Source organism: Drosophila persimilis, unplaced genomic scaffold (genome assembly GCF_003286085.1).
Source record: "Drosophila persimilis strain 14011-0111.01,24,50 unplaced genomic scaffold, DperRS2 tig00000002-arrow-pilon, whole genome shotgun sequence".
In the NCBI taxonomy this organism is placed as follows: domain Eukaryota; kingdom Metazoa; phylum Arthropoda; class Insecta; order Diptera; family Drosophilidae; genus Drosophila; species Drosophila persimilis.
Genome location: NW_020825289.1, coordinates 5,879,684 through 5,896,202, shown reverse-complemented (window position 1 = coordinate 5,896,202; position 16,519 = coordinate 5,879,684). Strand labels below are relative to the sequence as shown.

General features: G+C 45.1%; 4 protein-coding genes across 7 annotated transcripts; 2 read left to right on the top strand and 2 right to left on the bottom strand.

The window, feature by feature from the left end:
- Nucleotides 1–1,078: 1,078 nt before the first annotated feature.
- On the top strand, nucleotides 1,079–14,162 carry LOC6590456. 2 transcript variants are annotated; one of them, XM_026986792.1, is made up of 10 exons: nucleotides 1,079–1,356; nucleotides 6,129–6,522; nucleotides 6,571–6,807; nucleotides 6,868–6,966; nucleotides 8,466–8,592; nucleotides 11,033–11,165; nucleotides 11,226–11,302; nucleotides 11,357–11,738; nucleotides 11,809–12,536; nucleotides 12,596–14,162. In XM_026986792.1, exons 2-10 carry the CDS (start codon nucleotides 6,238–6,240, stop codon nucleotides 13,360–13,362), a joined length of 2,835 nt encoding a protein of 944 aa, XP_026842593.1. In that variant the 5' UTR covers nucleotides 1,079–1,356; nucleotides 6,129–6,237; the 3' UTR covers nucleotides 13,363–14,162. The 2 variants fall into 2 exon arrangements, with proteins under 2 accessions (XP_026842593.1, XP_026842592.1); XM_026986791.1 differs by lacking the exons at nucleotides 1,079–1,356; nucleotides 6,129–6,522; nucleotides 6,571–6,807; nucleotides 6,868–6,966; nucleotides 8,466–8,592 and adding an exon at nucleotides 9,779–10,262.
- On the bottom strand, nucleotides 7,051–8,345 carry LOC113565240 (GRAM domain-containing protein 1B). Its single transcript, XM_026986968.1, has one exon. The coding sequence runs from the start codon at nucleotides 7,960–7,962 to the stop codon at nucleotides 7,051–7,053; it is 912 nt and encodes a 303-aa protein (XP_026842769.1). The 5' UTR covers nucleotides 7,963–8,345.
- A 269-nt stretch (nucleotides 14,163–14,431) lies between the features above and the next one.
- On the top strand, nucleotides 14,432–15,092 carry LOC6590455 (NADH dehydrogenase [ubiquinone] 1 beta subcomplex subunit 3). Of its 3 annotated transcripts, none has more exons than XM_026986709.1 (3): nucleotides 14,432–14,485; nucleotides 14,661–14,805; nucleotides 14,871–15,092. In XM_026986709.1, exons 2-3 carry the CDS (start codon nucleotides 14,678–14,680, stop codon nucleotides 15,058–15,060), a joined length of 318 nt encoding a protein of 105 aa, XP_026842510.1. In that variant the 5' UTR covers nucleotides 14,432–14,485; nucleotides 14,661–14,677; the 3' UTR covers nucleotides 15,061–15,092. The 3 variants fall into 3 exon arrangements, with proteins under 3 accessions (XP_026842510.1, XP_002015846.1, XP_026842511.1); XM_002015810.2 differs by lacking the exon at nucleotides 14,432–14,485 and adding an exon at nucleotides 14,487–14,553; XM_026986710.1 differs by lacking the exon at nucleotides 14,432–14,485 and adding an exon at nucleotides 14,539–14,590.
- Nucleotides 15,081–16,327, bottom strand: LOC6590365 (mRNA export factor). The gene is made up of 2 exons (XM_002015809.2): nucleotides 15,843–16,327; nucleotides 15,081–15,782 (listed from the first exon to the last, which is right to left on the bottom strand). Exons 1-2 carry the CDS (start codon nucleotides 16,251–16,253, stop codon nucleotides 15,150–15,152), a joined length of 1,044 nt encoding a protein of 347 aa, XP_002015845.1. The 5' UTR covers nucleotides 16,254–16,327; the 3' UTR covers nucleotides 15,081–15,149.
- Between the last annotated feature and the right edge of the window lie 192 nt (nucleotides 16,328–16,519).

The following is a 16,519-nucleotide window of genomic DNA, read 5'->3' as shown; positions in this document are numbered from 1 at the left end:
GCACCGCGATGATTTGTCAGAGGGGTCACCACCTCACGTGGCCCAAGAGCGTGTTGGCTTCTCAATGGAAAATCTGGTTCGCCTGGATGTGACAGGCGGTGGATGTCATGGGAGGAGGAACACCCAGGCCATGGAAGAGTTGGCTGTTGGTAGCAGTGCTGTCAGATTTTGAGAGTCACCATAAGCTAGATCACTAACCATACAGCATGGATATGACAGGCGGTGGATGTCATGGGAGGAGGAACACCCATGTGAACAGGCCATGGAAGAGTTGGCTGTTGGTAGCAGTGCTGTCAGATTTTGAGAGTCACCATAAGCTAGATCGAAGAAAAAACTAAGCTAGAATAAGCTAAAAAGTACAAATGGTCCCAATTTTTGCCTTACAAAAGCAGCAGTACGATTTTGTGGGGTCAGTTGGCACATTGCGTAACCACTTCTTAAATTAATTTTTTGTATGTAATGTGCAAACATGTGCATACTGTAGTGTGACAGAAACTTATCAACGAATAACTAACACACATTTATACACAAAATTGGATGATATACCAAAATACAGCCAAGAAATATGATTTTTGTTCGATTTCTCGATAAAAATTATCAAATATTACAATACAATCAAAAACTAAAATTGTTTTGTACTAAATTTGTATAAGCTTAAAAGCTAGATTTCAAGCTATAAGCATTTCAATTTTGTTTTAATATAACCCAAATCTTGCTTTAAATAAGCTAAAATGGCCACACTACCAACTTGGTGGGACGCGGAAGAGCGAGAGAGCGCTGCGCAGCCAAAGTATAATAATACAAGGTGCGGCTTACCCACGCACCTTAACTCGGAACACACAAATGCATCAGGAAAGAGAGCATCAAAACCTCCCCTCGCATTAATATTCTTTGCTGACCAAAGTATCTGTAGGCGCGCACAGATAGCTTGCTCGCTTACGCTCACAGAAAAACCCCGAGAAACAAGTGCTGCGACTATCTATCGTGCTCTCGCTCAGGCGCAAGTCTCGCCACTGTAGTCACCATAAGGCTAGAGAAAAAAATCATTTTTGTGGGCCTTTTGTTTAAACTTTACAGTTGTTCGAGTCGGACGTGTGCGCGCTAAAGTATCGTGGTGGAAAAAGTGTGTGATAAGTGCAAAATAAGCTGAAACGCGCATGTGAGAAATCAAATTTAATTGAGAAGCATAAAACCGTATACATACATATCCAGAGCCACGCAAGTGTTTGTGTGCGTGTGTGTTTGTGAGAGATTTTCTCCGTGAAAAATGCAAACTGAATGAAAATCAAGCCAACAAATTGGAAATTGGAAAAATATTCTAACACATTGGGGACAACCAGAGTTGTCTCGAAAAAGGTAAATTTGTTGCAACGAAACGCAGCCAAAAAACGATTAGCAATTTTAGCCCCGATTGTGTGTGTATTTGTGGGAGTCGTATGTGTGCGTGTGAATTTTATTTAACTTTTTTTTCGTGTATGTGCACTGTAAAAATAGCTAGAGAGACTCCCTCTCTCTCTCCCTGCTCGCGACGTCATCGTTCAGGGCAGAGTTTTTGTTGAAGTGTATACGTTGGCTGGGACTGCTTCTTCTTCTCTTTCTTCTTCTCCGCCTTTTGGCTATCTGTTTTGTGTTAATCTTTTGTTTTGAATACGTTTTATCTCTGCGTCTGCTTTTGTGTGAATGTGTGCGTGTATGCTGGCGAGATGTGTCGTAGTGGCCGCCTCTTTCCTCCTCGTCATCGTATTTTTTGCACGTAATTCGCTTAGATATCGACTTCACAGCTGCTTTTTGTTTTGATATGCGAAATATTATATTCAACCTGCCCCAAAACTGGTATGGTATAATCGAAAAACTCTCGTATATAAAATCCCCGTCCAAAGCTGGTAAATTTTTCCATTCAAACTGCTATTGCTCCTGTAGATCGTACGTGTATGACTAATTGCCGTTTAAGTTGCACAAAATACCCATTGTACTTGTCCGGTTTCAAGTGGCTCTCCGCCTATTGTTTTTATCGCTTTTGTTTGTGGCAAGATTTAGCTTTCGTTTTGCCGACGAGCGGCCGAGACGAGACACTCGCAAATGATAACTGTTGTTGCTGTTCCCTCTGTCGCTCTCTCTCTCTCTAGCTCTCGTTTAGTCATAGTCGTAGTCACCAGTCCCTTTAAGCTCTAATCGCAGGGCTTTCTTTTTGAATTGCTCCTCATTGAATGCTTTTTTGTTGTTGCCAAGTGTTCGCAGAATTCCGTTTAATCTGGCTTTCGTTGTCTTATCAGTACAGTGGGCAGAGTTCGGGTCCCACCGAGGGACCGATGGAGGGGGCTACGCTTCAGATCTGGGCAGGCAGGCCTCCTTTTCTGTGCTTATTCTCCATTTGCATGCGGGTCAGGTTTACGACTTCGCCTCGATTCGTAGTTCCTACACCATTTACAATTTTCTTAACCATCTAGTTTTCTACCTGTTCTTTGTGCTGCCAACACATCAAGGGGAGTTCGAGTATGTTCTCTTCGACCGACACTGAATGTCTGTCTGGCTATCGTTGTCTAGTGTCTGAAATGTCAACAAACACATGGGAATGTGTTTTTTAATTGATATCACTACTTGTTTGTTTGGCTTTCAATTTGCACATTTTATTTTTGTGTTCAGTGCTTAGACCTTTTCGAATACACTAGCTTTATTCGCATTACGTTTCGAGAATGTTGCGGAATTTCCTCAAAGTTAATCAATTCGTAAATGGGGAATGACTGGATTGTTTCGCTGTGTTGTCATAGCTATATAATCGATGGCTATGTATAATCGGCTCCGTTCCACTTCCTTCTCTGATTTGCCATGCAAATATGCTTTCGGGCAGCAATATCTTCCGATAGAGCGCAGTTCTGTCTGGCTCCGCGTCGCAATTGCAGCTGTTTGGGGTCTCTCTGTTTCAGTGTCGGTCTTTGTCTGCGAGGTCTGTGCGTTGACCCACTTCAGGCACCTTATATACATGCATGAACATATGTACAACCGCTATACATGTACATATTTACACACAACACACTCAGAATGTGGAGCATCCCCTGGGGTACTGACTGGGGAAGTTCCACACATAGTTTTTGCGTCGCAATATATAGTACACATGCATGGATTTCCACCTCCTTTTTTATTTCCTTTGCTTATTTCGGTCTCTGTTTTATTGCCATTTTTCCATGCTTTTCCATTCCCATTGCCCCACAGTTTTTTCCGCTCTTTGATAAGGTTAGATTACGCTGAATAATCTTGATCTGTAGAGCGCTGCCTCGACTTGATCTTCAATCTTCGATCTTTAATCGCATTCAATTAATTGCCCGATTAGCTTGGCCATAAAATACACCTCTAGCCAAAAACAAAGTACATCGGGGTCGTGCTAGTTTGTTATGGAATAGCTCGAATTTTTGTAAATTCCAATTGTTTATATTTGGAAAGTTACAGTCTTGCCAAATATTTAAAACAAAAATTAGAGTGTGGAACCATCTTTATAAAATTATATGCTTTCATTTTTGCTGGATGGGCATACACTGGTGTTATTTATAAATTTTAATGGATTTTATAAGGATTTGGTCAAAGGCTTGTTGGTTTTTATTGAGTTCTTTCATATTTAAGTACATGAGGTAAAAAAATAGGCCGTACTGATGAAGAAAATAAATTTTCCATAAATCTTCAAAAAGAAAGGAAAATCCCCTTGAAATTTTGAAAAGTCTTGGACGCTCGGTATTTTTTGTTCAGAATGCTTTAAGATCTAAAGTTCTTATTGAAAATCGAGGATGGAAGAAGAAATCTTTACAAACAACGGGCATCATCAGTCTTGCAAAAAAGGATCAGTTCATGTCTTCCAAGGCCATATACGCTCTAATTGTTAAAGAAAAATCAGGTCTGATGGTTCATCGGAGACTTCAATATACAGACTTAACATACGTCCTGTCCATAGTCCGAAAAGTTTCCTTACTCCGAGTATAAAATTTGAAGATGAGGCAAAAAGTCGTTGAAAATCATTTGGCATGGTCTGGGACAGATGGGTCTTAAAAGTGGAATAATATATAATTGAGAGACGAAACAAAAATAAATCTTTTTGATAATCACTCCAGAAGCTGTATACAACGACCCAAAGGCAAAGAATTCGACTTCCGGTACACAAAGAAAATGGTTAAGAACGGAGGCCGGTGTATACATAGGTGTCTGAGGCTGTCTTTCTTGGCAGGCGTTGAGCCGGTACATCGCATAACTGATCCTGTGATCCAATTGGGGTATAAAAACATATTGGCAGACATTTTGCAACCTTATGCTGAGGAAAACATGCCTTTGAGATGGGTCTATCTACAGGAAAATTATCCAAAGCACACCTCAAAGCTGGTCAAGGCTTGGTTTACGGGAAAAAATGTAAACGTTATGGCTTGGTTTAGTCAGTCTCCTGACTTGAACCCATTTGAAAACCTTTGGGGTGACTGGAAACGTCTTATTGGTAAAAATACTTTTTAAATTGAACAAAAATTGTGGAGAATTTGTGAAAAAAACGTGGTATGAGATTCCAGTGGAGACTTCCCGCAATCTTATTGCTAGTATGCCAAAAGGAATGGCCGAAGTCATCCGAAATAAGTCTAGCTATATAGGATACTAGTAAAAGATTATAAATTATAAGAAAAAAGTGGAAAAATGTTGATACGCTTTTAGTTTTTCGCTTTGTAGAATTGCTGTACTTATTATTTTGGTTATTTTAAGGTTTAATCGATTATAAAATATATATTTGAAATGAAAAATGCTTATGATAAATATTTGTGTAGTCTATTGTAGATTAGAAAACTAAAAGTAAATTTGATTTTTTAATTATGTTTATTAGAAAAGTTTTATAGGACGTGAAAGAAAGCTCATAAGTGTGTACCTATTACTTTGGCTAGTAGTGTAGCTCTGTAGAGAGCCGGAGTGTGTCTTTAGACTGACATTTTCCCCCGAAACTCTGTAAATATTGAACAAAATAAACAAGTAAATAAATGATTTATTTTAAGGCTTTCGTTAAAAATAACTTGTGCGAGTAGCCTTAGCTCTTGAAAAGCGATAATATTTCTCCGTATTGTTTTCGCGTAGACAAGACAATGCCCGTCGGTGGCGGCAGCGGCATGAATCACTCAAGTTAATGAACCTCATCATCGCCGCTTGAACCTAACAGAATGGCCGGCGTCGTAGTCGTAGTCGCAGTTGTTTTTAATCGCTTTGTGGTTCCCAGAAGTCGGGCGAAGGGTCGTTCCGCACAGTAGTTACTATCTGATCTGTGGCCATATCTAAGTTATCTATACCGCTTAGGTCTGGGCCCCGACGCCCCAGGTAAACACGGTGCAGGTAATAATTGCAAGCAAATATGCATCAGAAACACAGACAGAGAGAGAAAGATAGATTTTGTTATCTTTATGACGTCTGCAGTTCCATGTTTGCAGTTCCGATTAGATGGAGGGAGAGAGCGGAGAGTGGTGGCAGCCTGTCTGCAACGCAATTCCGTCTGCGATCCTATCAACGATCTACAGATGCTCCGTACCTATGCCCGTGCCACACGCTTGAAAAATTGAGTTCCCTTACCCGTCCCAGTCCCCCCGTTCGCATCCCAATTGTATTCCATTATAAATACGCTTCATTAAACGATTTGATTGCTATTGTCGGAGAGATAGACGTGCTTCGGATCGAATGATTCAGTCATCCACAGAGCGAATGATCTCTCAGCTGATTTGCTATTCGATCTGTGGGGAGGTGTTCATGACCATTGTTCCCTACGGCTTTCCAGTAGATCTCCGTGCAACTGTCGCATGTCCTCGCGCAAGTTGCATCAGAATTGTAACCGGAACAGAAATGCCGTGATCGCGTGTGGCATGACTCGGAACCATTCGTTGCTCCGGAGCGTGCGTGTTCCGTGGCGGAAATGACATTGAACCCGGCTTACCGCCTGCTGGCAGTCAGAATGCACTTGTTCCGATGTCGCTGGGGAGCCCGAGGCCCCGGGGGCAGTGTCGGAACCGGTTCAGTGCCCGATCAAAGCGATTAACCGATCAAGCGGGTCAGATTGTGGGTTATTCCATGGGGATTACGGCGAACATGGCCCATTTAGTAACGGAATTTATGATCTATATTTGCAGACAGAAGAACAAAGCCGCATCAGAGTGAACTGCGTCGAGCGGGCAAACCAGCAGCAGAAGCCACAAGGAGAAGAACCAGAGCTCGTTACACTGATTCGCGCGGCAGGGAATGGTATATTTCTTGGGGGATTGGGGCATGGGAGATTCTGACTTGTCGTCATATCAGCAGCATGTTCCAAATATACAGCAGCAACAGCGCATCCATGGACGTGATCTACATCAACAGCAGCAACAGCAGCAACAGCAACAGCAGCAGCAGCAGCAGCAGCAACAGCAGCAGCAGCAGCAGGAACTGGTTGCCCAAATCTCCACCAGCCTAAGCCAGTTGCAGTCTCAGCTGCAGTTCGCCAGCGGCTCCAACTTCCTACAGCAGCCAGGCTCCACGGCAACGTCGGTCTCTCCCTCAACACCCCATCACCATCAGCACCTTCCCCAGCAGCAGCTGCAGCAGCACCATGTTGTTGGCCCAAGGAGCACTAGCACCTGCACCAGCACAAGCAGCAGCCTGGTAACCGCCAATCTCCAGCAGCTGTCGGTGAGCAACAGCAACACCAGCAGTTCCAGCAGCACTGTCAGTGGCAGTGGCAGTGGCAGTGGCAGTGGAAGTGGCAGCAACAACAACATCAGCAGACAGCTACAGCAGCAGCCATTGCTGGACACAGTAGCTGCTTCAGACGGAGTATCTGGGGTATCCGGCGGCTCCAAGGGCCATCCATCGTGGCTAAGGCAGTGCTCGGAGGCGTCCGTCGACGGCAAGCCAAAGCAAGCCTCCTCTCTGCTCGGCAAGGATTCCCTCGAAAATGAAGATGAAGTGGCGCTGCATCCGCTCTCCAATCAGGTTAGTACCCCCTCCAAGTAAACGCAAACGGTTACGATTATGATTAGTGCAAACTGCATGTGTATTTATTGGAAACTGTCCGCTCTAATAAGTGGAGCCGCTGGCAGGCAGCGTCGTGGTACGCCTCTGATCCCTGAGCAGCGCACTGTAGAGGGACTGAAAGAACTCCTCGACTCCGGCGTAGGTGTGCTTTTCGATGAACGACTGGACCACCGCCCACACAGGCTTGACGATCTTGACTTGGGCCAGGACCAGGATCTTGGTGTGCCCCTCGGGGGTGCCGCGCAGGCACAGGTGCATGGCGACCATGAAGGAGTCCGCATAGGGAATATCCGCATTGACGCTGGTCGCATCGATGGAGTAGAGTTGGCCGGGGCGGGTGCAGTCGCGCAGGGTCTGCGTCTCGGTGACCTTGGCCACTTTGGGGCCGACGTTGCCCTTGAGGGCGACGGTGACCGTGATGACGCGCTCGTTCAGACCTGCGGCATTCTTCCGCCACTCGCCCAGCTTGAGGTCCGTCGAATTTCGCATCTCGTGGAATTTCTGGAAGAAGGGCGACGTAGCGGAGAACAGCATGTTGAATAGCGTGTCCACGTGGACCCGCATTTTCTCATTAAGCACCTTGCGGCCCTCGTGCAGTGCGTTACAGTTGTATTTACCCTCCAGTGAGTCCCTAATTGGCATGATCACCTCCACAACTGTCATGCCTCGCTTTGTTGTGATGCCCTGATCCGCGTTAGACGGTCTCGCGTTAGACATTCTCTTCTTCGCCTTGCCCCCAGCCACCATGTAATTGTTTTGGTCGAAGGCCACGGACTTGGCTTTTATGTGCCTGGTGGTCCGCCTGCGCCTGGCTAACGAAGTTAGTGATGCATTCGTAGCCCGGGAGATGGATCTGCTGCTGGCCGCGGTGGTGTTCCTGGTTAAGGGCTTGCTGGTCGATTTCGAGCGCTTGGCGCCGCCCCACTTCCCAAAGCGAAACCGCAGCGACTCCATGGCGCCGGTGACGGTATCCGCGAGTTTCTACCGGAGACTGTCGGGCATTCGCCACTATGGGGTAGGGACGTATTCCAAATGTGATTTTCCTGACAATGAATAGAAACAAATGACATTTGCAGATGACTGATATCTCAGTCGTTCTGCCCCTTATCTGGAGATAGTGTCTCGCAGCGATATGAATTTTTGTTTGCCCAGTGGATATTCTGTGCTGTTTCTCCGCTGTTTATGGAGAAATAAGCTCCGGCACTCGCTCGAGGCTCCAATGGACTTTTCGCACTTTCGCTGTCCGAGCACTTGAGCTTCCACAGATTAAGACCGAGAAATGACGTAGGAGGCGATAAGATTCCGTCGGTTATGGCTATGGCACACGCGTCAGCGTCAGGGCAGGCCTGGACGGTGGAATAGTTCAAAAATTGCCACAATTTGGAAAAGTTGAAAACTCGACAGTAGATCAGTGGATGTTGGTGTTTAATGTCGGATTCGGTGCTTCTTTCTTGCAGGTCGGAGGACACACTCGCCTGTTGCTGCTCAACCAGTCGACGGTGATCAAGCCCCTGAACTTGCGGGAGTTGGACTTCTACCAGAACATTCCGCAGGACATACTGAAGTTTGTGCCCAAATACAAAGGTAAGATACCGGCCTTTATTGCCACCCCCCAATCAGATCAGATCACAGATCAGATCGCAGCGATCACACGTTCAAGAACTACCAACTTATCGATTCAATCGAAGCGCTTCATTTGATCTTTCGTTTCGAAACAACTAACCGAATCGTTCTACTTAATATGTAGTATATCCATGAAATCGAGTCGAAATTAAAACGAATAATAACAGTAAATGAATCACAAAATGAATGAATGAACAGCGAGTCTGAATACGGCTTGAATCGCGCCAAGCAATTGATTTGTCATGTGTCTTGAGTCTCGAAATCGCCAATTTGCTATATATACACACACACACACACACATACATACTATATATCGTAGAATGTATATCGAACTTTTGTTTCTGTACTAACTCGCAACAACAAAACAAGCAAGCAAAAAATTATGAAAAAGCAAACAAAAAGAAAACGAAAACAATATGCGTTGTATCCTCTTGTATCGTCCTTAGATAAAGCCAAAGTCGCATTTGAATATCATTTTTATTTTAAGTATCTTTTTTCTCTTACATATAAAAACCTAACAAATATGTGATACATCCATAGTCTGTAAGTTGTTTTACTGAAATGGAAATACAATAAAACAGAGCACAAAAAAGAAAACCAAAAAAAGAAAAAAAAAAAAATGAAATGAAATGAAAAACTGAGGAAAAGACTGAACCATTTAAATACATCTTAATATGTAGCTAAATCATAGCTTTAACGAATACGAATTTGTAATACGAAAAGCGAGATACGAAAATAAAAGAGAAAACAAAAAAGTTGTATCTGCCACAGCCAGAACCAGTACCAGAACCAGAACCAGAGAATATTATGATAAAAAACCAAAACCTTTTAGTTAGTAACCGAAAAACAGACAGCAAGTCGGGTAAGTCGCAAAATAATAAAAAAAAAAAACAAAACTCCAGAGAAGCCACTCTAAAGTAAAAGTAAAGTAACGTAAAAGTAAACCACCTGCAAACTGTGAAATCCCCCATTCAGATTGTACAATTTTACAATTTTTGATTGCAAAAATTCTACAAATTGAAATTGAATGAATAACCACTAAGGCCAGCAGCCACTACACCCTCGATTCGGGCACTCTATAGGTGACTGGGTCGGGGGTCGTGGGTCGGCCCCTTGCCACTACATAAACATACGCTCTATGCTCGTATTATCCAAAGGTTCGAGGTGCCTGACTGACAGAACCGATCTCGAGATCTGCCGCTGGCTGACCCAAGCAATATCCAAGCAGAACCAGAACCAAACCGAACCGAACTGATCCGAACCGGAGAGAGAGAGAGAGAGAGTAATATCTTTAAAAACAAACAAAACCAAAACAAATTGCAATTTTTCCAATCTATTTTCCGAAATGCAACAAACAAAATCGAGTCTTATTTCATGTGTTTGTTCAGAACGCACATCGTGCTCGTGCTCGTGCCGCCCCTGCAACTTCCCCTCGAACGTTGTTGTCGTAGCCGTCGCCGTCGTCTCCGTCTCCGTCTTCGTATCGGTCTCCCTACCGATCCTAACCGATCCGATCGGCCCTGCTCTGTCTGTCTCCTGACCTCCACGTCTCCGAGACTCTCACAGCCGATTAGAAATGCAAGCGAGCCAAAGCCAAAGCCAAAGCGAAAGCAAGACAATGGCCGAAAAGGGTTTGTATGAATAAAGCTCTCTATCTACTATCTATTTTACATACCTACTATACTATGTTAATTACCACTCCACAATTTAAAATTACAATTACAACTACAGTACGATACAATCCAGTTACAATACGATTATGTTAGCTAAGATGTTCCGATTTCCTTTAAGTTAATTTACTCTTAAGTTTAGGGCACCCAAAAACCATCATCCACCGAAGGGAAATTTGAATGAAATTCATTTTTGAGTACCATACCGCCTCCTGTTCCCCCTGCTCCTCCTGCTTCTCCTGCACCTGTCCTTGCGTTGGCTCGTTAAGTCTCTCACTGTTTGCACTCACTGGACCTAGATTAGGTCTACGATTGGCTATAACTTTTTTTTTATTATTACAACTACGATACATAACCATACGAATGTCTGTGGGAACCCTTCTGTTTTTGTCTGATGTTTAATAGAAATCATTCCATCAATGTCTGAGGATGAGTTTTGCTCACTTGAATATGGCTTTGTCTGTTCCACTGTCGATCCACTCTATCCATTTGTCTGCTAATTCGTTTGGATAACTTTTTGCATAAGTCAGGGGGCAGCCCGCTGTTGGTCCGTTGCCTCCGCGTCCATATAATACATTCGCCTAACGTAACTCCTAACCCGACCCCACTTGTCCTGTCGTGTCGATTCGATGCTAAACTACATACAACTACAAGATCAAGATCAAGCGACGCCTGTGCTCAGCAACAATCCACTAATCGCCGTCCCGGTCCCGACTCTATATCTATTCCAGGCGTCATGCAAGCCACCAGCATGGGAGGCATTAAGCTGGACAAGCGATACTCGCCCAGTTTCCGGGATGACGCGGCCGCCGTGCCCGTCCGCAAGATGAGCGCCTCCAAGAGGAAGCGGGACGAAGTGCTTAGGTAAGTCAATCAATCAATTAGCCATGAATGAGAACCAGCTATACGGGAATACATTTACAGAATGAAGGTCCACAAGAACGGCAACGCAGCCGATGTGATCAAGAGCATCTCCCAACTTGACAACTCCAACAAGCAATGTGAGTATTCCATCTTTGTCTTGGGAATCGTTACTAAACCCCTCGCCCTTGCAGACTTCCTTATGCTCGAGAACATCACCTCGCAGTTCCGCAATCCCTGCATTCTCGACCTGAAGATGGGCACCCGCCAGCACGGGGACGACGCCTCGGCGGAGAAGCGCTCCAAGCAGATGGCCAAGTGCGCGGCAAGCACATCGGGCTCCCTAGGTGTACGCCTCTGCGGCATGCAGACATACCAGGCCGATCTCGAGCAGTATGCCAAGCGGGACAAGTACTGGGGCCGGGAACTGAAAGAGGATGGCTTCAAGAAGGCCCTTCATGATTTCTTCTACAACGGCTTCCGGCTGAGGATCCGCGTGATCCGCAAGATCCTGCAGCGACTGCTCCAGATGCGCAGAGTTATTGAGAAGCAGTCCAGCTACAGATTCTACTCCTGGTAAGATCGACACCTCAGGTTTCCCGATAGTTTTGTGACTTACTTTCCATGTTTCCCATGTCCACATCAGCTCCCTGCTCATTGTCTACGAGGGCTTCGAGGAGAATCCGATGGCCTACCCTCCATCGATCAGCCTGGATGAGTGGCCGGAGGCCCCCAAGTCGGCGACCATCGCGACAACGGCCTTCGACTATCATCCGGAGAACAGCATAGATGATGACGACATCGAAGACGAGGACGAGGCGGGAAATGAGGCAGGCGACGAACTGGAGTCCCATGACACGGATGAGGACCTGCACCTGGTAGCTGCTGACAGCGGCAATGCCTCGGCCACTAATAGCAGCACGGGTGGAGATGCCTGCAACTACGATGCTGATGCATCGAACGATTCCAGCGGTCTGCTGAATCTGGCCACTCGTCGCCATCTGCACAAGCGCGGTTTTGGGGAAGCAGCGGCCCGAGGGGTCAAGCAGTCGTCGGCCATCATTACCACCACCGACGAGGAAGAGGATGAGGAGCAGGCGCACCCGGCTGCTATGCCACCGCCACGAAGCTGTGGCGTCACGGCTGCGAAATCAGCGGGCGCCAAGGGTCAGAGCAGCAGTGTGCAGCCCGCACCCGCATTCATTCCAATTTCCGAAGAGACAGTATTCCTGGATCCAGAGCCAGCTTTGCCCAACGTGGCCACCTCATCGCCACATTCCGGTGACTCCTGGATGAACTACAGCAGCAACAGCAGCGATGACTTCTCCGGCCTGTCCGAGCAGATCAAGGCCGTGGCCAGCGGTCGACAAACATGTAAGGATGAGACAATCTTCCAATGTTGCCAGATGTTTAACAGTTCATTTCTTCCATAGGCAACAACAGCTCTGACGATGCCAGTTCCGACTATGAGGGCAGCGTCATTGGATCCACAGAGGCCATGTTTAAGCGCTACAAATCGTTCGATGCGGCATCAGCAGGCACCGGAACTGAGCCAACGTCTCCTCCACACACTGCCGGTAACTCGAGTGTCTCCAACGGCGGCACCGTCAAGTCTCTGGTTTCACCCGCCTCCTCCAGCGCCTCGTCCCTCAAATCGGTAAAGGGAGCTGTCAAGCGTCTGCGCTGCAAAGACGACGACGAACATTATGCTGCCCACGATGACTGCGACTCCAGGGAGGCCAAAAAGTCTACGATCACCTCGACACCCGTCTCCACCGTCTCGTCGCCCGCAAAGACGGCCCCGCAGCGCAGCTGTGAGAACATTGCGAACTCCATGATGGCAGGCATACTCTTGGATTCGCTGGAGCGTCGTTCCAGTGGCAGTGGCAGTGGGAGTGCCGGTGCTGAGGGGGAGAACAACAACAGTGGTGGCATTGAGCCGCCACAGCGTAATTCTGCACTGCTTCAGCATGGCTCCAAGTCGCTGGACATGTCGGCGCCACCCACAGACGACTCGCAGTGCTTTGTGGACGTTCGCCTCATTGACTTTGCTCACACAGCGTTTGTGCCACGCAATGGCAGCATGCTACCCACTCCGCCCGTGGCCCCCGTTCACCATGGACCTGACGGCGGCTTTCTCACCGGCCTGGACAGCCTCAATCGACTGCTCAATGAGATACTGGCAGAGGACAGGATCTAGACAGAGTTCGGGGAAAAGAAGTGAAAAGAAACAGGGAGTGGAAACTAGAGCGGAGAAAGGAACACAAGTTAAAAGTACAATTTAATTTCAAAATACCTAAATTGTTGTAGCAACATGTGTTAAATTATGAAACAAAATCAACTAATCTTTAGAAATTCGAAATGTGATTCAAAAGAAACCTATTTAACCAGATATAGCCCCCCAAAATGAATGGAACCTCTTTTAACCTATAACCAAGCATAACCTTAAGAGCAGAGCAGAGATTGGAAAAGATTTGGTCCCCCTTGATTTTTCAAAGCATTTGCCAGCAAAGAACCCAACACACTACAAAAATGAAAAAAAAAAACCATAAAAAACGCTTCCAAAAGTAGATGAAATGTTTATAGATTGATAGATTGATTGAATGTTCGTGCTTTCTGCATTTCCAGATCAGAATTAAGCTTAAAAGTGTTCGATGGAACTGAATATGATTTAACCGTTTGTGAGAATTCTTTATGAATATACACCTATATATGTATTGTATTTTAAGAGTGATTAAGGGGCATGCGGATCATGCGTTTTTGTAACTAGCTTTTACAATACAATGCAAAATGACAAACCAACAAGAGTGTAAGGAACAGTATTTCGTTATACGAGAATGTATCTATTGTATGCTTTAAACCGATTTCCTTTTTCCAATGGTAGTGACAGTGTTTTAAAGTGAAGGAGTTCATCTATTAAAATAACCACAAACACAATGTATAAGTTAATTAAAAGAATCGCTATTAATATATATGTAAATCCTGCAAATATTACTATTACTTATTGTGTAACTAGAGAATTAAATGAAAAATAATTCATGTATATTTTCACTTAAGCACGTTTACAAATTACAAATGTTCTACTGATTTACGTTTAAATAATAAAGAAATATTCGAAAAATTTAATCTAGCAAACGCTTTTTTCAAATATCGATAGACAATATCTTGGGCACACTCCTTTTGTCATTTTTTAGCCCCTTGTTGCGATATATCGATAAGTCAGCTGGGAAACCCTATCGTCACATTGATCATCTCTAGACAACTGTGTGTACTTTATTAATTTTATTTTTCTGATATTTTCTCCGAAATTCACAGGGTGAAAGGTGTTATTACAGTTACAGTTGCATTTAGAGCTTATTGTGCTTAATTCCTATTCATTTTATTTTGCCCAGTAAGCCGAAGAACTTTCAAAACATAAACATTCTTATGTAATTGTTCAGGGATAGGTTAAACTTGCAAATTACACGAAGAATCTAATTGATTTGGTTTAAATTCCAGCAAAGGCACAGCAAACAATGGGCGGACATCACGGAGAACCCTACAAGGTGCCACATCCATCGATCTACAAGGTGGCAAACGTGCCACAGCTGGTGGAAGTGAAAGAAGCTCTGGGTCGCCAGGGATTGAGTGATCCATGGCTGAGGTAATTGCATTCAATTGCGATGTATTTGCTGTCCTATTTGATATTCATTGTTTGGATTCTTTTAGGAATGAAGCCTGGCGCTACGAGAAGAAGGCCTTCGGCACCCACAGATCTCGTCTGAACGCCTTTCTCTTCCGCGGTCTCGGCGTTGGCTTTTGCGCCTTTCTTGCGACCATCGCCGTCGAGTACGGTTTGGGCATTGGCAAGGGCCAGGGCGGCCATGGGCACGGTCACGACGACAAAGGCCACCATTAGTGAAATTAAATAAACATGTGTTACGCTCTGAATTAATTTTATTCGCAGTTCATACTGTCGATTAACTCCAAACTAAAACAAGCCTCCAATCAATTGATCCTTGGCTTTAATTCCTCGTAGCACGAGCGCAAGAAAATTTGTGGCTTCTTTCCTGGATTGAAGTACTCATGGCCCTTCGACCAATCGTATCCAACCGCGTAAGCGAATATTTGGCCATTCGAATTGAATCCGCACTTGGTTATAGACTGATCCATGGCATCACTAGACTTGAGCTTAGTACGGGCGTCCTTATCCCAGAAGCTGAATGTGCCATCAGAGCCGACTGTGACCAGAGTGCCATGCACCGGATGGAATGCTATGTCGTTTACGGCGTAAATGTCCTGGAAGCCAGAGGTGCTTGTGGAGCGATGACACTTGAACGTGAAGTTATCTTTGGGATTAGCCGGATTCACGTATTGGATGGCTACGCGACCCTCAATACTGCCCAAAGCGTATCCAGTGGGCTCTTTTTTCTTATCCCTAAAAATCGATATGGTGCGATGCTGATATTTCAATGGACTCTCCTGCCGCTTGTACTCGCTAGGAGTATTCTGCAGCGAGTATATGATTAGGCCCCGCGATGCAGTGCCCACAACGGCCATGGGATACTCCACATCCGCACAATAGCAGCGTTCAGGTAAGTTGATTGCCATCATTGGGTTGGGCGATCGGGTATCCCAAAACTATTTAACAAAGGAATTAGGTTTTAGTGTATTGGACCTGAGGGAATGGCAGAGGCTTACCTTCAATGTTTTATCCCAGGATCCTGTCATCAGACACGTGTAGTTCGGCCCCTTTACCATGTGACATGTTTTTACTGGCCCATCGTGAGCCGCCACTTGCATTACTTGATCCGATCCCAAGTCCCAGAGCTTTACTTGTTTATCGCAGGACGCCATAAACACTTTCGTACCATCGTCAGACCAGCACACATCGAGCACTGGTCCGCCCATTGATTTTATTGATTTTGGCACTGTTGCTCCATTCTGTTCCACCTCCCAACAACGTACGCTGCTGTCCCAGCTGCCGGCAATCAGGAAGTTTTTGGAAGGCAATGTGCTTGGGCTGAACTCCAATGCCGAAACAGAGTCGTCGGGCGGCGATGCCACCTCGAAATCGTTCATGCGATTCGATGATTGTGTGGCCCCAAACATGATTTTATTCTTTAAATGTCGCAAAATTGTTAAGTTTTTGTTGTTGTCGTCGCGAATGTTGTATTGTGTATTGCTTAAAGATGACAGCAGATTAGAGATGCTAAATATATATCAATACATCGATAATATATATGTGGGTAATATTTTTTAGACTGGCGAAATTATTATTGTGTGGATTTTTTTTATCATCTATTATCAATTGGGATATAATTTACGCTATTTTTGTGCTGCTTCACTTCGCGAGATAAGATGTGCCGACTTTTATT